Source organism: Triticum aestivum, chromosome 2D (assembly GCF_018294505.1).
Source record: "Triticum aestivum cultivar Chinese Spring chromosome 2D, IWGSC CS RefSeq v2.1, whole genome shotgun sequence".
Taxonomy (NCBI): domain Eukaryota; kingdom Viridiplantae; phylum Streptophyta; class Magnoliopsida; order Poales; family Poaceae; genus Triticum; species Triticum aestivum.
Genome location: NC_057799.1, coordinates 639,317,567 through 639,337,315, shown reverse-complemented (window position 1 = coordinate 639,337,315; position 19,749 = coordinate 639,317,567). Strand labels below are relative to the sequence as shown.

Genomic DNA, 19,749 nt, shown 5'->3' with positions numbered 1-19,749 from the left:
GTAGGTTAGAGGTGAAACCCATAAGATCTCGCGACAAACTCATGTCTCTGGTACATGGATAGCAAGCTTTCACACACCTCTGTCCATAACTAGTTCTTTGGTGATACTTCAATCCTTCAGGTCTCTCTTAACGGACTCCTCCCATGTTAAATTCGGTCTACCCCATCCTTTCTTGATATTCTTCGCACGCTTTAGCCGTCCGCTATGCACTGGAGCTTCTGAGGGCCTGCGATGAATATGCCCAAGCCATCTCAAACGATGTTGGAAAAAAACAGGTGAGTCCCGCCCCGAAATGGGCCGGCCCAAAGCACGTGCCAGGCCGATCCCCGATCTGAGGCATTCGGCCGGCCAGGCCTTTATTTTGGCGTGCCAGCCCATATGCTTACTGGTAGCAACAGAAGTTGCCTAAAAAAAAAAAGGTGGCGGGGCGGCCGGCCAGCCTGCTTTCAGTGGAGCGGAGCGGAGAGCAAGGCTCCACTTTCGGCGGCGCCGTCGCCGTCGCCGTCGAGGGTTCGCGCGCGCGCGTGGTGGGGGTTCTAATTTGGTCCTGCCTGGCTCTGGCGGCGGCGGCGTCAGCCTCTGGTGGCGGAGCAGGAGGGGGAGATGGCGGCGGCGGCGCCGTGCACCTCGCGGAGGTCGTTCAGGGACTCGCTCAAGGTGCTGGAGGCCGACATCCAGCACGCCAACACCCTGTGAGTACCCGCCCCCTCCCCCGAGAGAATCCCCTTCCTCAATTTCTTCAGTCTAGGGTGCGCTGTTTCCGACTGAATCCGTCTGTCTCCGGTGCTCTGCCGCAGGGCGTCGGACTTCTCGCCGGACTACGACGGGGCGGCGTGCCCGCAGATGCGCATCTCGTACAGCCCCGCCGCGCACATCTTCCTCTTCCTCCCGCAGCGGGCCGACTGCAGCGTCGCCGGCGCGCACATCTTCCTCTTCCTCCCGCAGCGGGCCGACTGCAGCGTCGCCGGCGCGCTCGGCCTCCTCAGGATCCCCATCTAGTACAAGGTACTACTTCTCTTCTGTCTCCGTGCCTGTGGTTCCCTTCCAGAATTCGTGCCATACATATTGTGTTAACAGTGCTCGTTCTGCTTGTGTTCTTACCGAATCTTGCCTCTGCTTCCATTGTCTCTGCAGGTTTATGTGGACGGCACCACAGCCATTTGTCCACCCACGAAAGGAAAGCCAGCACCAAGGAATTCTTTCTACGGTAACTAAACAAACGTCCTGCAGAAATTGAATAATAAGTACAGCCTTTGCGGTTAGGACCTATGAACTGAAAATTTCCCATTGTCTGTCTGTCTGTCTGTCTACTACAGCTGTGATGTTTCCCTCCCTTGTGCAACTGGAACACGGGATCAGCGAAACTGACGACCCGAGGCAGAGGGCAGTGTGCTCGGAGAGGTGTCAACGGTGAGTGAGAACAAGAACCTGGCCCCATCGCATAATATTTTGTTTCTCTGTCATGTTTGTTCAGTTCAACTTCAACCAGACCAAAAACATGAAACATGTTTGTTCTTCAGCTGTAGCTTAGTCGACACTTCATTTCTGGTGTTATTAAGTGCGTCAGCAGTGGCCACCAGAGCCTCTTTATTCAGATGGCAAGGCACCATTAGTAATTAACCTGGCACGACCATCATTTTTGGAAAATATGCAGCAACCTCTGCATCTGCTTACCAGCTTTGCCCTTGGTTCTTACAAGGCCTCACCTTCTTACAAGTTAGGTTCTTAGCAGCCTGCGCTCGGCCCCGTCGTGCTGGAGCATGCGCCGCCTGCCCCCATCTCCCCAGAGCCCGCACAAGACTCAAAAGGATGCGACGCGTTAGCTAGGTTCGAATTGATTGATATGTAGTTTGGCTTTCAAAATTTCTTATGTTAATCATTGAACACTACCAAATCAAAATCTAATAAAAACATGATGAGAAATACTAAAGATTGTTTAAAAACTGAATTTAGCATTTAATACATGTACCCCGCAAATGCACTGACGACCTCGGTAGCTTCCCCATATAAATATGTGAGAAGAGAGGATGTGGGTCGAGAGGCAATGAGGGACAGTTGGAGTGAAATGTGATGCATCAGCTCAGCTGTAAACAGGTGCTGCAAGGCTAGCTTCACGAGCACATTCAGATGACCTGGTGCACAAAATAGTATGTAACATGGCAGCACATAATGACAAAATATACATGGGAGCGAGGTCAATATATACCATGGCCTACTATCCATATGTTCCTTAAAGGTCAATCACATCTCAGAGAAACTAGCTAGGGAGGGAAATGAAAGATGAACTGGTCATTCATTCGAACTCCCCAATGTCCTTCTGTCCGGCAAGGATCCTTGAGATCTGGAGGCCCCGGCTGAAGGCCTGGTTGAAGAGCAACCGTGTCTGGAACTCTGAGACAAAGGGAAACCATGACAAGAAGCCGATGGGAAGGAAGAGGATGAGACCCATGATGTTGTCATATGCCCTCCCTAGCTCCTGGATGGAGTCCCACAGCATAGTCCTCTCGATCATTGGAGCGCATGCTTGCCCAATCTGCGAAGAAGGAAGGGAGGCTCAACATAAGTATGCATGCATGCTACTAGAGTTTGCTTCTGATCAATAATAAGCTTTTCAATCCATTAACTAGTAGAGAATTAATTAATTAATTAGTCCGTATTGTTTTCTGGTTCTGTGCTTGTTCGCACGCTCATGAGCAGGTAGACTTTTTTGTTGTTGCATATACATACAAATTAAAGCTCAAAATTAATAGTAGATAAATAGAGGGTTTTACTCACCAGAAGAATACACCAACCAGTTGGTAGGAACCCTAGAGTACAAGCCAATACATCCGTAATTGTTAGGCCGCCTATAGCAAATAGGACCGCCATCACAGTGACAAAGCCAAGAAAGAGAATGCCCTTGAGGATGCGGAACATAAGCTGAAGATCTGTTCCAAATTTCTGCCGTCCTATTGAAACCATCTGAAGAGAATTGAGGTACAACATCGAGATCCAGATGTTATGCATCCATCGGAGGCAGGTAACTGGTCAAAATTAAACGAAATGCCAAAGCCTTACCTTCAATACTACTAGAACCGTCAGCATAACCAGCCATGACAACCCATACACCTAGAGGTGGATCGACAGGAAATGAAAAGTACATCCATTAGGATACACTGCAACCAGGCTGTAATGAACTAGTACAAATTGATTAAAGCACATCTTAGTTATGTAGAGAAAGTACCAGAATGCTTGTGCTGTGGCGTGCAATTTTGAGATGATACACAATACCATACTGGTAGATCAAGAAACGAAGAGACATGAGGATTTCCAAGATGAGAGCACGAACGCTGGTTTTCCTGAGGTGCGCCTGCTCACTTCTCCACCAAGCCTCCCAGCTTTGTTCCCCAGACATACCGATACCCCCACGGTTACCCATCCACTTCCTCCAATCTGTCCAGTCATCAACCGTCTTCTGCCACTCAAAGCATGATGGATTGAAGATAAATGGTGCAAACAGCCAAGATGCCACCATGAACCATATGGAGAAGGTGACAAATAGGTACAAGCTCGAGCTGGTGCGGTACGACCTTCCATAGGCTAGATATACAACCAGAAGTATTAACAGCTCAAGTCCTTTAACAAAGTGGCTTCGGGAGTACATGCGATAATTTTCAGCAAACTTTGCGTGGTACACAACAAACCCACGTCCTGTAGGTATGTATTTGGCGCCACCATGGAGAATTGTCCGCCCGTAGTAGTGTGTTTTGGTGCCAAGCTGGAATGTGAAGAACACAGAGGCCAACTGAAGCTGCATGATGATGAACTCTCCTAATGCTGTGCGAAATCCCTTCTCTAAGCCCACTTCCATGACCATTGGGAGGACAAGCAGCAAACCAAGCTGGAAAACTGACTGTGAAGCGAGCACATTTTGAAGAGGCTCGATATTCTCCTGAATACGTGGATCCAGCAAAATAGACTTTTCCAGACCACTCAAGACGAGATATAACCTCCCATACAAAAATACATAGACTGTAAGTACAGTAACCTGAAAGGAGGAACTATGGAGTCAGTATCCCAAAATACATATATGCAGAATGAACACATAATAAGTGTTGTCCTGTTGAGACCATGGCTATATTATATGTTAAGTTCATGGATAATAACTGAAATCCTGAGAGTGACCATTTTAAGGAAATCGTATTAATGATGCCAAACATTGTTGATTTTCATTCAAATGATGATATTGCTGCTTAACCATTTTAACATACTGGTGCATGATGATATAAATGGCTTGAACTTCGATCATCTCCACCTAATTCTCCTGTTTTCTTTCACAGGATTTTTTGATCTATAAATAACTCTCATAATTTGGATTTTAAATAAATATTCACCATGGTTCTCTCCTAGCTACCTACAGTCCACTAAAAAATGCATCAGAAAGGAGATAGCGTAGGCATTATTCAGAGAAAATGTTCCTCCTTGATATCTTAAGTTAATGTATTCTTACCATGCTACTGAAATAAAAGCCAACTGTAGTGAAGTAGAAAGATAGCATTCTGTAGAAGTCAAATCTGCGTCCAAGACGATAGATGTCACGACTCAATGTTTGTTCACCATTGCCATTGGCAACCTTAGCTTCAAAGCTTGAAATTTGATTCATTCCCACATCACGTCCTTTACCAACTTGCATGTACTCATGATGTGTGATATTTCCTCCTCTCATTGTTGAATTAAAACCTAAGAAACATTAAATTCAGTAAATGCATTTTCAGTAAAGGATAACTGTAAAATGTTCGCAAGAGATGTAGACTTACCTGAAAATATATCTTCACTTAAATTTATAGTCTTGGAAGCTTTACTTATGCCACCCCTAGTAATATGGAAGAGTCTATCAAAAATATCAGGATGGCCATAATGGAACCGAACCCTGCAGTGGTACATCACAATGAGTTAGAGGGACACAAAGCCTCATGATCAAAAGAAAATGTGCATCTTGCATACATAAATAAACATACAAACATGAGAAAGGATTGAACAAAACTATTTAACAATATGACAAAAAGTTTAGTGATCCTTGCTTTCATCTCGTAATACTGTTAGTTGCCTTTGTACATAGTACGATTGTCCAACATGGTCTGACATATTTGTGCAACAATTTTCAAACGATCTTAAATTTCTTTCTTTTCCCACTCACTAAACCTTCATATTCCCTGAATTCATAATAGTCTAGTTGACATAAGTTGACGAGATCACAGCAAGTAAATCAAGATTACCAGGCTTCCCAGCAAATTGTCAGGACTAGGCGGACCATCTTAGCAACTACAAGTAAATCAAGATTCTAGAGTATCCCTGGCCACATACAAGTGTCACTTAATGAAAACATGGTTTTATTATAAATTTCAGCAAAGTTGCAAGTCGTGGTTAGAGCAAAAGTACATTTTAGCTACAAAGTGCCTGGAACTTGAATTGTTATGGCCTTAAGAGGATACAAATCACAGTTAGCTCTTCTCTTTTGTCTAACCATAAGTAGCAATGCTTTAACTCTTTATATCAGACTTACGTTCTCCTTAAAGACAAATCCAAAGTTCTTGCCTTCTTTGTAGCACATTATACTATTCTTACTAGACTACAACTAAGTGACAGATTAGGAATTTAGTGTAAAGCATTAAGCATGTACATAATTTAATATACTTTATTAATGTCTAAGACTTGAAGTATGTAAAGAAAGTTTTTTTTTGGCACGAATTCCTCGCAAGATAAATCTGAAGTGAATTACAAATACTCCCATGGTCATGGACTTGGTTTGACCAAAACGATATAGTGGAACTGACAGCCAACTCAATTTTTTTCCATTCTAACTAAAAAGCATTGGATTAATAGTTTCTCTACGAAAATGAAAATAATGTTACATACTTGAGAGGATTTGCCAGAACTCGCTGTCCAATCGTAACAAAGCTGGTCTCTTGATTTGACATAAACCAAGCAAGTGATGAAACACTAGATAGAAAACAAAAGGTTACTTGCAGAAAAATATGTCATAAATGGATGAACAAGATAATTGGACAGAACTTTGGATAGATGGATATACCTTCCAGTAAAAATATGCTCCCGGAGACCTAATATAGTGGGTTTGCTCTTTCCATATTTGGTACTCTCAAACTCCTCCAGCACATTTCTCATTTTAAATGCCTCTTCGAGGTAATTATCCTACAAGTAAAAAGGCAATAGTTACCAGTAATTTATTAACATTGTCCTATTAGTTCAATATGTAACAATAATTTAGGACCTATAGGTTAGTTCTAACTGACTCCACATGGTTTCCCTATGACTCCTACATGCATATATTGACCAGCTGGGCCACAATTCAGATTATCGTTGTTTCTCTTTGCAGCTAGCATGGTATTGGTATTGTAACCAGCATTGGGCTCAAGACTTAGATGTCACAATTTAAGATACTGTTCTGTATGGTTGCATGTGAACATGATTTTTAGTGTTTTTGGGCAGAGAAGAGTGCGGCAGCAAATGAACACGATCCAGTAGTACAATTGGATAGTGAGACTGTTTTAGTGTGTTTGGACAATGTCGACCAAGTGTCGTTAGCTGTACCCAGTTTTTGCCCCAAAATTCACAAATGGCTGATGGATCCGAGTGAAGATGCCAAGGACTCATAGGAGTGAACCAAGTCACAGCTGCAGACCACATAAGCCTACATTGTTGGCCTGGTTGGGCCTTCTTCGGCAAACAAAGCTGATAAACTGGTTGACGCATGGAACTGAAACGCACAATGTGAAAATGGAAACTGTACCTGATTCATATCAATGACCTGGAGTGCTTCTCCCCTGGTGAATATTATGGCATGATTTTGATTTTCAGGTTTTCCCTCTCCAATATTTGTGGGTTTGCCAGGAAGCTTGATGCGGTAAATTTCCTAAATGAAGTTTAGCACAAATTATAAAAATGTCACTGAAATAAAGATGCATATGCAACAGATGGTCAGTTGCTGCTTTACATGAGTTTCTGACTGTATACAACAATCGGTGAGTAAAATATGATGAGAAACTACTACCCACATACAAGTGTAATTTTTGTTTAAAAATATTATCTAGAAAAGGAACATAAAAAATGAAGTATTCTACTTTTAATTAGAAAAAAAGGCGGTGAAGATTTTGTGCAAATGATATTAAGTGAAAAATATTTATCTTTATATTCAGCAAGTACCTCATCATACTTGTCACCCACTCCTTTGACAAGAACAGAATAATAAGTCTTCTCTGTCATTCCATCTTTATTCGGAGCTTCTACCTCGTCAATATAAGCAATCCGCAATGACGGGTACCTGTGCATTTTAAATATCAGATGGATTGTAGTAACCTTAATATTTGAGAGAAATGAATGCGTTAGATTTTGTACATCATCATGAGGTTAAGGATGTTCAGATAGCGAGCTTTCTCTTTGGCATCCTTGGATACTTTTTGCATGCCATAGACTTGACAAGAGACAACATAGGTGAATTTGATATCAGCAATGGCCAAGTCCATATCTGCAACGGACTCACCATCTTGATAGGATGAATTTGTTCTCTGGTGATCCAGTTTAGCTGCAACATACTAATGGACTCAAAAACATATGCAGATTTGCAAAGAATGGAACGAAAATCATGGGCATATTTGGAAAAAATGAAAAATAAATCATGGAGAAAAAAAAGTTAATCTAACCAATACCATTTTTATCTTGAATACATTGAATCTCAAGCGCCCTCCTGTAGTACATCATTCCTCTCACTAGCACAATAAAACAGAGAGTTAGATAACAAGATAGATGTTCGTTCATTCAACACAAGAGAGTTAGTGACTTTACCAGTTCTGGTGAGTGTTTGTCCCCTATAAGATGCCCAGAGTGAGATATCTTCCATCCTTGCTTTAAGGAACTCATCCTTTGGGTCTAGTTTTACACGCTCAGTAGAGTTAGTGACTTTGCCAGTTCTGGCGGTTTGTCCCCTATAAGATGCCCAGCGTGAGATCTCATCCATCATTGATTTACGGGACTCCTCATCCTTAGGTTTTATGCGCTCAAAAAAATTCTTCCATTCATCTGTTAGCATGCAATAGTTCATTGTGAGCATTTACTGACAGCAGAAGACAATCAACATACACAACTGTGAGATAAATGACCTGGATATATTTTCTGTAAATAGAAAAGGATGGATATCCCATCCTCATTTTTTTTATGAAGATCTTCTGCTGAAAAGAGCACCTCCTCTTTGAAGTATGGAGTTAGAACACTGATGTGAAAACAGAGATGCTGTTAATTGGATATTCTCCAGCAAAAAATAATCGTAGAGCAGTATGATCAAAGCGTCAGAAGAAACAAAACTAACAGAGAAATCTATAGGTGAGTTCACCTAACAGTTCAAAAGGGAATTAACTACGTGCCAAGAAACAAAAAAGGATTGGTGAAAGAATAAGGTAGAGGGCTAGCAAGTTGGGTCTCTTACCTGAAGGACATCATGCTGCTGACCTGTGGAGCCCTTGGCATCTTCATAAATAGTGAGTTTGCAAAGAATGTCATCCTGCGCCGAGCTTCCAAGTTTATTGGTACATAAATTGCAGATTCTTTAGTTGTCAGCAACAATCGAAGCCTAACACACTGTTAACACAGAATTCCAATAGATAATGAGGACACTACTATTTGTAAACTTCTAGAAATGACTGCTATTGAAATAAGTTGCTAAAATGATAAATGACCTTTTCCCTCCAAGCTTCATCCTTTATTGATTCCAGATTTATATTTGCAAACAGTTGACTCTCTCTGTTCTCATCCTTCAAAATACTGGGATTTGCAAGAAAGTTGGTTGTCAAAACTTATTCCTTAAGGTGCACATTTCGGTAATCAGCATAGATCTTACCCTTGTCCGTTCTTCATGATATCTTGTGTGATGATTTCCATTGTATCTTGTAATAGATTGGCAATCTGTGTCATTTTTGCTGTGTCATTCCCCTCTTGCTCAATTTCCTGTAAATCGATTGAACAGTTTTTGTAGTGTTGAAATGGAAATATTGTATGAAAAATATATCTTGCTAAGAAATCAAAAGAACGTTACTTATCAGTACCAATAGTAGACTTAGCAGCTTATTGAATTTATCGCTTAGCAGATGAAGTTCATCCAATCGGAAATCTCTCACAAGTGACTGGTTACATATGCTCTCTTGAAGACTCTCACGTATTTGATCAACAACTCTGTATCCATGAAACAATGGAATAGTAAATCAATCAAGTTAGCGACATAAGCACATACTAAATTAGTTTTTTTAGAAGAAACATGTTATGCCTTACTTCATATCACTTGTTTCTGCTATAAGGCTGTACAGAATATCTAACAATGTCTCGTAACACTCTATTACGGCATAATAGGTGTATGGATCCTGTTTTATCCTCCTTAGTAGTTCTTCATCCCTTTTCTTGACACTCTTTGCGATATCAAGTGCCATTGGAATCTAAGACATCATAGTCATGAGCATTACAGTATTACCTCAGAGAAAATCTGAGTGGTAAACAAGTGAATAATTAAATGAGCGTACCTTGCTAGCGAGAAGGAAAGGAGGCCACTGAGTAACGCTAGTGCCACCCACAGATGATGGAACAACCAATAAATCTCTCTCGCTTAGAAGCAAACACAAAACAATTTTAGAAGCATGTTAACAAAAAGAAAAGAGAGACCAACATCAACAACAAAAGCATGTTAACAAAAAGGAAACACTAACAGCAACAACAAACCTATTGCTTATTAAGTCTTCCTCTCGCAAAGAGCTGATGAATGCATTCCATATGTAAGAGAACTTCTTTTCCATAAGTGAAGTCCGGTTATCCTGGTGAAAAGATTTTACACAAATATTAGACGAGACAATTAATCAGCTACTGTGTCAGCCAAAAAGAATGTGGAAAAACGATTTCTGACAAAGTTCAGAAAATTTGGACCTGCTCATGTCTCTTTGGTTCACCACGATGTGTAGGCACAAGATTTTTACCAAAAGCTTTTGGGATTGCCTCGAATCTTGATCTTAACATCCCAAGGGTTCGGATCTGCAGGAAGGTAAACATTCTGCAAGCTTTACTAGCAGTAGCTAAAACATCAACACTCCCTAGGGTAAAAATAGACATGGTACGAACCTCTCCCAAGCGGCTGAAGGCACCATTTACTCCGCCACATACTGTGGAAAAAATAGCATACCATATTTGCGTATCCATGAAGTATACCTATAGGAAAAATTTAAATTATCAGCCTGGTATTTACCCCCCTTTCCCACACACACAACACATGAATTGATACATACCATGACAACTGGTGCCCATATAGTAAAAACAACACCTAAATTATGCTGCACTGTGAAAAAGTAGCATCCTATCAGTGTTTGAAACCTTATGTAATGAATTACATTTGATAAAGCACCACTACAACATAATCTTACAGTATGGAAAGAACTCGTGCCAGATGTATCTCCCCCGTCCCAAAAACATAATTGTCTTGGTAGGTCCAACTAGAGGAGAAATCTGCCAACAGTGATCACAACACAAAATAATGTCAGTACACTTTCAGTATTTGAAGCTGCTTAAGGGAAAAAAATCAAGGTCACTGGGGGACAAGAAAGAAATAAGCAACTGAAGGCGTTTAGGATTTGCACTTAATTGATACGGCCCAACATGGGTATATATAGAACACGGAGGAGGGCAACATATGCCAAAAGCCAAAGATTACAATATATATGAATCATGATACATTAATCAAGTTGGTTAGCATCCTTGTTGCCGACTGTAGGAGATGTCCGTGCATGTCCCATGCACTATGACGTCTAACACCCCCCTACCCCACCGCAGTCGGAGCGGGAGTAGCATGGGAAATGATTTTTAATTGAATATCCAACGGACCAATTTCTATCTAACCAATCTGAGTTTTTTAGTTAGTTAGTGTTCAAAGATAAAAAGTGGTGACTGCTGACTTTCTATAAGAGGACATCTGTTTTGAAACGGATGGAACACAAATTTGAGTAAAGTGCAAAACAAACTAAAAACTGCTGGATTATTTTGAGCAAATACTAGCCATTACATCATAAATTTGCTTAGCAAACAATCATAAATCCAATGTGATACTGGAACTAGTTAAAATGTTATTATAGTGGCTAGATTATACCAACCTCAACATAATAACTGAAGGCGAGCTTGCATATAAGCAATAGAATCCAGAATGTTGTGTACCTATTTTACGAAGAAAAGTGTTTAGTTTTAGGCAAAGGTGGTAAGAGGGAGAGGGAGGGGGAGGGAGAGGGAGAGGGAGAGAGAGTTACTTAAGAAGTGAACATGTGTCCTCATACATGCCTCGGGCAACATATAATTTTGGCTGATTAGTAAAAAACATGTCAGAACCGAGCACTACAATCAATTTGACTAAGAAGTCAAGTAGATAGATCTAATCAAATATACCTGCGTCCACCACAAAAGAAATCTAACAATGTGAGCATTTGAACGCTCCAGTTTCCTTCGAATTGGTAGAAATATGAAAAACAAGGCACTGAAAATGTTCGGCAACATGTAAAGAGCAACTGCAACATTATAAATTGATTGACTCTGGAAATTGCCAATCCAGTTGCTGAAGAACTTGATAAGGCCTGTGGGATTTTGAATAGAACTTGTGTACGTCACTGGAAGAATTATCAACCAGCCAATCGCTACAACAAATTTCAGAACATGCCGTATCATCTGCGAGCAAACTAGGCTCCTCCAAGCCTTCCAGTTAAGAACTATCTCAAGTGTTGCTGAAAAAGTTTAAGAGATCAGTTTATAAACTATGCAGCATCTGGATAAAAATTAGAAGCCAGAGTAATTTCGAATTCTGTCAGAAGCCAAAAGGAAATAAAGCAAGGACTGCTTGAAATTGAAATAAAACAACTACGCAAGGTTCCGAGATTCTTGAAGTTCCTGAGACTAAAATTGCATCTGTACCTTGAAGGAAGTTTAGAAATGCAGCTGTTATGAATATTGTCATAACATCTCTGAAAACAGTTGGTTCGAATATAGCAGAAAGTGACCCAGAAGGGCTCCATGCAATAATTACCATGGCCTAGAAGGAAGAAGAAAACATGATATGGCAAATAAATAAACATGACATGTTTTAATTCAATGATGAAGCCCATACCTGGAAAGCTAATATGAAAAAAGCCCACATCCGATCAAAACTTCTGAAGAGATGCAAAAATGTACGAACTTCAACAAAATTTGTTTTGGACATCCTCCTCCTGCTGATCGAATGACCACGTTGCTTCATATGGCATACATCTAAAGTTAGTTCTATGCTATCAAATGTACTTAGATTTCTTTCAGAAAAACACATATGAACTATCGAATGCAAATGCATACATGTCCCATCGGAAATTAAGATTACATGTTGAATGCAACTGCATACATGTCTCACTGGACATCTAGATTTCATGTATGTTCGTTGAAAAAAGGGATATATGTCATGTGGGGCCAGCATTACTGTCAGCACCCTAGGCCCAAGGGGGGTGCAGTTGCAGCACCTCAAACCCAGAAGGGTGCAGGTGAGCCCAAGGCTTACTGTCGTAGAAATTTATCCCAAGTTGGCAATTGCTTTCCTCTCACGGCAAATAAGTTGTTTAGATTGATTCGCTTATACTGAGTTTGTTGGATCAATTTAATAGGGTTGGCTCCTATGCAAAGGATGAGGTGATTGAAAAGTGCAAGGTTCACCCCTTTTGGTTCCTCAAGAGATAAACAGAAACCGGAATCAGTCTGATCATCTCCACAATCCCTATTTCTACCTCTGTCGCCATTAGGGCACCGCCCAAACCCCAAGGGTGTGCAGCTACATGCCTACATCTCCCCTCTCCCACTACTAACTTATCCAATCCACATCATGTGATGTTTTGAACATGCTTTCCATTTTGTTCATTTTCTTTGGACAACTCTCAGTTCTTTCCCACCATTTTACTAAATTCCCACATCCTCAGTAGGTATATTGCATGCTACATTTGGCTTACATCTCCCCAATGAATTGAAAGATGATATAAAAATAGAGTACAATCATTTTTCAAAATCATCAGAATCTTATATAATCAACCGCATTACCACTGCTTTTGTATCCCTGCCCTCTTCCTCACTATGCACGGCGAGTTTATGTCTACAATTAGCAATTTCACTTCCTTGTATTCATTTCGTTGCTAATACTTTGGAACAATATTTTTTTTGTGTGTTTCCTTGTATTCCATTTTTCGCTAATGTTTTTGTACGTATCATCCTTTCACGTTTACTTTTGTTTGCCCCTGGAGCAGTTTGAGGCTTTGAGGAGCCACAAACTACCCAGTTCCCAGGCGTATCACAAATCTAAGACCAAAATGAAGTGTTTTTTTTCATTATAAACGATACAATTCAACAGAAGCTTTGAGGAACCTAATTAAAACCATGTAAGTAAATAATTTTTCACATTTCTAGGAAATTAAACAAAGAGTTTATCATGAATTCGTTAAATCCCTAATAATTTATCACAAATCCTAAGAAGTTCAAAGAATTGAGTATGATAATAAATAGTATATGTTGCACAAAAGATATGCAAAGGATTAGTCAATACACAATACCTTGATATTATTATTAGTTTTCGCAGGACTCGTGAAAAAGTCAGAGGCTTGATTCATTGGCCACCCAAGCTGTTTGAAGCATTTCTTTGACCTGAATGTGTGGAGGAAACAATGACTAGTAAGAAGTGATTTCTTAGATCCTACTGATAGGTAAAGCACAATGATGAATTATCAAGAGTTACTTACCAAAAAAATTCATTCAGGTCATCATAGTTTCTCCACTTTGAGTGGCTGACAGTACCATGCTTACCCATTACAGCTTCCTTTCACACCAAATGAACATTAAATGAGTAAGCATAACAAACAACATTTAGCAAGGAACATTATACAAGACACCCGAGTACATACATTGTAAATAACATTGTAGATGGGTTGGATAACCAGCTGTAGAAATGCATCATCACTCCCCTCTCGTTGGAAGGGTGGTTCAAAAAATCCTTCTCTTCTATCAGATATTATGTCATATAAATCCCTTGCCATCTACATCATGAATATAGGGTGAAAAAGATTGGTCAAGAAATCTGTGTATGTTTAGGAAATGCCCAGGACATTAGCCTCGGGATCTGTTTGTGAGAAAAATGTGAAGCTCTGACATAAGTGTTGCATAAAGCTTCATTTTCTAAAGTATATCTGAAAAGTGTCATTCATAACAAAGTAATAATACATATGTTGTAAAAACATCAACAAACAAAAAAAGACATACATATTGTTTGTCAAGCCATCTAGTATTATTTTGCGTGCTTCATTGTTACGTAGTTCTCTTGGAGTCTATGCTCATCCGTAATGTTTTCCATGCATTACACCATTTACACATGGTAAAATTTATTTTCTTTTCTAGTGGCCTTGAAATGTGCTAAAAATGTGTAGACTGCTGAATTTACAAAAACAGACAATAGCAAATTGTTCTTTGTTTGGTATAGATATTGCCTGAAATAATTAGCCCATGACAAGCATCTTCCTCACAAAACCTCATCACGTGCATTTCCCGGTACTCATGTTAATCTCTCTTTTTCATGGGAGTGATAGCCGACCAGAATCCATTTGCATTCCTCAGAAGTCAGAAGTTAATTTGTTGTTCTCAGGATTCTACAGTATCATGAAACTGTTGACCCTTGGAATTCTATCAGAAGACACTTCTTCTTCACATGATTATATAATCACTGCTACATGAATAGGTATGTGAAGTTCACCCATACTCACTCAAAAGCTGAAATAGCTCTATAACAAAAATATTTGGCATTTACTGCCTTCTTAGCATTACTGTCACTATGCATGTTTAAAAAGAAATTGAACATACTAGATTTTCAATAAATCTGCAACAAAGTACGATGAAAAAGTTCCCATGTGAGGAGCATGTATCAAAAGAAGATATCTTAGATGCAAGAATAAAATTACCACTTACATGGTGGAAGATATAACAAAGGCATTCAGGCATAAAGCGAACATTAGAAGCTTCACCCCAAATCAGCAAATACAACCCTATGTAAAGAAGTTCTGGTTGTTGTGTGGACTCATCACGTGGAATTCTGCATGAAAATTATTCAAAGTTAACGGGGGTAATTTTGAGCACCATGTGTGCAACAAAATGTTATATTATTTACTTGATGTTTGACTCCAAATGCAGATATCGGCACCATGAAATGTAATTTTGAAAAACTTTCTTCATCAAGCGATCAATTGTATTGCGATGTATCTGCAAGGCATATTAGAAGGTCATGAATCAATTTAATATGGACACTAGCAGGAGCAGAAATCCAGTTGATTCACCAAAATGAGTTGATCCAGCATAAGTGACAGAAAGAGGTTCACAGAAAGAGGTTCACCAAAATGAGTTACCATGTGAATTTGTCTTTCACCCTGGTGGGCACTATCAATTCCTCTCATATCCATGTTAGCAAGCAGCAAAATCAAATGTTCCTTTTGATTCTCCACGTTACCTTTCTACAACAATAAAGCAGAACATAGTATGAAAATCTGAAACAAATAACAGAACACTTTGGTGCCTAACCACCCAGCACAGAGTCTAGAACATAAATCCAAGTATTAGTTAATTTCCACCTGAAATCCAAATGTTTGCCAGAGCCAATCAAGCAAGTCATTAACAACAGGCCCTTCTATCTCTTGAGGCACACTAGTCGGATCTGGCCTTGGCATTGGAAGATTCTGTGTCCAGCGAAGAAGCTCCACTGCTGCTTTTATCTGCAGTTTTCACACACACAAGATAATCATTCAGGCTACATGTGGTATAAAAAGAAGTCAATGCAAATGAAATTCATACTACATAACCTGACCTCAGGTATTTCCATTACAGGTTGTGTGGGACCGGAAGTAATATTAAGGGGTAATATGTTGTAATGTGAAAAGGAAGCTTTCTTCTTTTCAACCCCTTCCGCGTACTCATCAAACTGCAAAACATATACATATTCCAGGTTGTAATAACGTTTCATGATGTGCAAACAAGCCATGAAGCTGAAATAATAATATGATCCCAATTATTTGCAGTCGTTGAGTGTCGAACATTGGCATCAGGCCCAGATGGAGGTGACACCGTTTTTAGCACGTCGTATAGGACTGATGCAGTCTGATAGTATTGACCCATCTCGTCCCTACGTGTCATACATACAGAAAAGGTGAGAACATAGCTTAAGGATGACTTTTATTTAATTACTTTTACAAATAACTTGTTAATGCAATGCAATGCAATGCTCGGGCTTACGGCTTTCTGTCTTGAAAACCCTCCAGATATTTCTGACAATACTGCTGATAGAACCTCTGAATCTCTCTTGCATCAGTCGACGCAAGCTTGCGGTGTGTGTCCTTTTCATCCTGTGAAATAACAAGCAACAAACATGTTTCAAGACGAGCTGCAAACAATCCACAATGGCTATATTAAGATTTACATTATTGTTACAATTGTTTATACATCAAAGCGCTTTGTTTCAGATTATTTGTTTTTCAGAAAGAGAAATTAGACGACTCCACCTCACTCAGACAAAATTTCGCGTGAACTAACATGGGCTAATGATTTCAGCATGCTATATTCCAAGTCGGTGGAGGCATCATCTGATCGAGGATGAAGACAAGCTATTACCAGTAATTCTGAGTCATCTGTGATACAACCAAGACCACCGTTGTCGCGCGTTAATGGACTACCGGTCATGAATATTTTACGTGCCAAAAGTACTTCAATTTGGTATACTCCTATATACCAAGGAGGTCAAGGGTTTTGTTGCGACGGCCGCTAAAAGATGCAGCTACAGGACCTTTATGTGCATATCAAGATAAACACATATGAGATGATGCATTTCAACAAAATTATTTGGCCGGCCAGGCGAATTTACCATGACACCCAGAGATGATTAATCCTCTGCTTTTGCAGCAAGTAATTTGGTTATACATACCTTTTCCAGCCTGTGCAGCAGATAGGTTTTGAACTGCCGAACTCCGCGCCCGCTCGAGTTCGGATCCATCTTGTGCACCTTCTCGAATGCGGTGAACCGGCCTTGTGTAACATAACTCAACAAGTCAGTTAGTCAGGTGGAGAACAAAACAAAAACAGAGGAGCAATGAGCTACATGAACAGAATTTAGTGCTAGCGTGAAAGTGAGGCAACCACATATGCTCAACTAAATTAAGTTTTTTACATGACAGACATGGTCGGTTTACTTATAGTTCATCTTATTTTTTGGATTTTCCTATAGTTTTCTCAAGGGTAATTTTCCTATAGTTGGTGTTACAACTTGTATGGTTGACATGGTAAAAAATTATTCTGAATAAACTTCATCTTAGACAAAAAAAAATTGATAACGAAAGATAAGGAAAGGATCATCTTGTTTGGAGCACTAGTTAGACGCACGCATGCATGCAGAACTGGTGTAGCCAGGTGGGAGCAGAGATGGGCAGGAGCAGCGATCGATCAGTAGGGAGCAGAGTATGCAAGTGCAGAGTAATAATAATCGATGGTAGTATACTGACAGAGGTATGCGACGCGCGGGTTCTCGTCCTCGATGGCGTTGGCGGCGCGGAGGATGGGGACGATGGGCGCCAGGGAGGACGGCACCAGCTCGCTCTCCTCCTCCTCGCCGGAGAAGCCCTCCGTCCGCATGGTGATCGCCCGCGACAGGTTCCGCGGCCCCATCGACAGCTGCCGCTGCGGCCGAGACGGCCCGGCGCCGCCGCCGCCCGACGCCATGGACATGCACTGTGGTCGAGCAGAGAGAATGCGCAGCTACCGAGCGAGGGTGGCGGTGGTCAGGTGCAGGTGGTGGTGGTGGTGGGGGTGAGGAAGAAGGGAAGGGAAGGGAGCCGAGGGAGGCAAGGCATCGTCCTTTTCTTCTTCTTCTTCTTCTCGAGGGAGGGAACCGAGTGTGTGTGTGTGTGTGTGTATGAGTGTGGACTGCGGAGTTGGCTTTTTCGCTTTGGCTTTGGGGCGGGCAGCTTCCTTGTTCTGTTGGGAGGGAATGGGATGGCCGCCAACGCAAGCAAGGAATTCAACTGCAAGGTACTCACGGCGCGCTGGCTGACTGGTGGGGCCTGCTCCTGCCTTTCTCCCCTCCCCTCCCCTCCCCTCCTTTAATTTAATTGGTGGTCTTGTGCTCCTGCTACACGCCAGCTAGCTAAATGCTCGCGCGTTGTCACGGAATAACTCATCGATCCGTGTTAATGCACCATCCGGTATAGTGCTTCTAAAGTTGGTGCTTCATTTTGTTACGGCTCGTATTTATTTTTCTGAAACACCCCTCATATATTAATCAAGAAAAAATGTTTAATACAATTGTTCCTTACAACATAAGCCATGCAGGGCGAAAAGCTATTACAAAAAAAATCACCCGGCATATTACCAAAGCTGAATTTAGCTATCTGGTGTGCCACTGTAATTTTCTGCAACACAACCATTTTTCAAATTTTCAAAACCTTTCCTGTAAAACGCGGAAGATTTTTGGAATTCTAGATCATTTTTTGAAAGGCAAATGTTTTTGTAATTGGAGAAATTTTTTAATGGGTACAAGTTATGAAATGCAGAACAAAATTTTGAATCTGTGAACAATTGGAAAAATCCCAAAGATTATTTGCATACGTGAACAAAAAATTAAACATTTTTCGTAAAATGAGATTTTTTTTTTGAAATCGCAAACTTTAGTGATCTAAACGCTCTTATATTTCTTTACGGAGGGAGTACAATTAAAAGAAACAAAAAAGAAGAAAAGGAAAAAGAAACAGAAACAACAGAAAAAGAAACGGTAAAAGAAAAAGAAAAAAACTCGGTTTAGGAATGTCCTAGAAGGTTTCCAAAACCGATAAAAACCAGCTAGGAATCTTCTGGAAGGTTCCCAAAACCGGAACTGCCAGCTATATGTATAGTGGGAGATGGGCTGGTCCAGTTAATCACGCGCCTGTGCGTTTGGCCGACCCTTTGACGCAGAGAGCGTCAAATAGGGTTTTCCAGGAAATCGATCATGCGTTGCGTATTTGGCGTGCCCTTAGAGAACCAGCTTTGGTTGGGCCTATTTAGCAGCGTATAACTCTTTTATTTGATTTTTCCTAATTAACTCAAGGATATCGAAAAAGGCTTCTCATAAAACCCATAAACAATTGTTTTGAAAGAAAAAAATCGAATACTAGTCATTTTTATATAAACTCATTTATTTTGTCCTGCACAACCTTCTTACTTCTTTGTAGGATGATGTCTTTTCTGTGTACACCAGCAAATTAGTCCAAACATTATTCTATAAGCACATTCGTAAAAGGTTTATTTGCAAAATTGGTTTTTCCAAAGAAAAAACTTGAAACAAATTACATGTTACTATTACTCACTATCCAAACAACCGTTAAGTAAGGCTACACTGTTTGAGTACAGTTTACATGTGGGCCTTTTTTTGGGTTCACGGGGTTTTGGAAACTTGAATTATATAATAATTCTAAAAATACAATAGAGATGTATGTTAAAACAAAGTACTCCCTCTGTAAACATTTATAAGAGCATTTAGATTAGTAATGATCTAAACGCTCTTATAAAAGTTTACTGAGGGAGTACTACTACAAATCAGAAGAATTCTATAAACTTGAGTCTTGGGTGATTGGTTAATAATTAAAGAAGTACTTGAATACTTATAAACATGTTTTT

At 40.3% G+C, this 19,749-nt stretch overlaps 2 protein-coding genes across 2 annotated transcripts; one reads left to right on the top strand and one right to left on the bottom strand.

Annotated features, from left to right (window-relative positions):
- The first annotated feature begins 413 nt into the window (after positions 1 to 413).
- LOC123055246 (uncharacterized) lies at positions 414 to 17,304 on the top strand. Its single transcript, XM_044479231.1, has 5 exons — positions 414 to 692; positions 785 to 1,005; positions 1,135 to 1,207; positions 1,317 to 1,410; positions 16,657 to 17,304. The coding sequence occupies exons 1-4, from the start codon at positions 604 to 606 to the stop codon at positions 1,366 to 1,368; spliced, it is 435 nt and encodes a 144-aa protein (XP_044335166.1). The 5' UTR covers positions 414 to 603; the 3' UTR covers positions 1,369 to 1,410; positions 16,657 to 17,304.
- Positions 1,919 to 17,995, bottom strand: LOC123055244 (putative callose synthase 6). Its single transcript, XM_044479230.1, has 42 exons — positions 17,601 to 17,995; positions 17,027 to 17,127; positions 16,342 to 16,451; positions 16,144 to 16,231; positions 15,917 to 16,030; positions 15,684 to 15,824; positions 15,462 to 15,566; positions 15,227 to 15,318; positions 15,028 to 15,151; positions 13,974 to 14,105; positions 13,812 to 13,888; positions 13,626 to 13,716; positions 12,170 to 12,292; positions 11,977 to 12,094; positions 11,458 to 11,789; positions 11,322 to 11,374; positions 11,172 to 11,232; positions 10,449 to 10,530; positions 10,314 to 10,363; positions 10,150 to 10,236; positions 9,958 to 10,062; positions 9,757 to 9,848; positions 9,561 to 9,642; positions 9,316 to 9,476; positions 9,093 to 9,219; positions 8,888 to 8,994; positions 8,727 to 8,811; positions 8,477 to 8,628; positions 8,154 to 8,263; positions 7,840 to 8,073; positions 7,704 to 7,763; positions 7,393 to 7,579; positions 7,201 to 7,318; positions 6,788 to 6,910; positions 6,071 to 6,189; positions 5,896 to 5,979; positions 4,797 to 4,909; positions 4,490 to 4,719; positions 3,224 to 4,027; positions 3,058 to 3,108; positions 2,776 to 2,961; positions 1,919 to 2,533 (listed from the first exon to the last, which is right to left on the bottom strand). The coding sequence occupies exons 1-42, from the start codon at positions 17,821 to 17,823 to the stop codon at positions 2,294 to 2,296; spliced, it is 5,874 nt and encodes a 1,957-aa protein (XP_044335165.1). The 5' UTR covers positions 17,824 to 17,995; the 3' UTR covers positions 1,919 to 2,293.
- Between the last annotated feature and the right edge of the window lie 1,754 nt (positions 17,996 to 19,749).

Coding starts and splice junctions, on each gene's coding strand:
- LOC123055246 (XM_044479231.1), top strand. CDS start 604: ATGGCGGCGGCGGCGCCGTGCACCTCGCGGAGGTCGTTCAGGGACTCG. Junction 693..784: donor ATCCAGCACGCCAACACCCT/GTGAGTACCCGC, acceptor GTCTGTCTCCGG/TGCTCTGCCGCAGGGCGTCG. Junction 1,208..1,316: donor ACCAAGGAATTCTTTCTACG/GTAACTAAACAA, acceptor TGTCTACTACAG/CTGTGATGTTTCCCTCCCTT.
- LOC123055244 (XM_044479230.1), bottom strand. CDS start 17,823: ATGTCCATGGCGTCGGGCGGCGGCGGCGCCGGGCCGTCTCGGCCGCAG. Junction 10,237..10,313: donor TATGGGCACCAGTTGTCATG/GTATGTATCAAT, acceptor TTTTTCCTATAG/GTATACTTCATGGATACGCA. Junction 5,980..6,070: donor GAGCATATTTTTACTGGAAG/GTATATCCATCT, acceptor TTTTCTATCTAG/TGTTTCATCACTTGCTTGGT.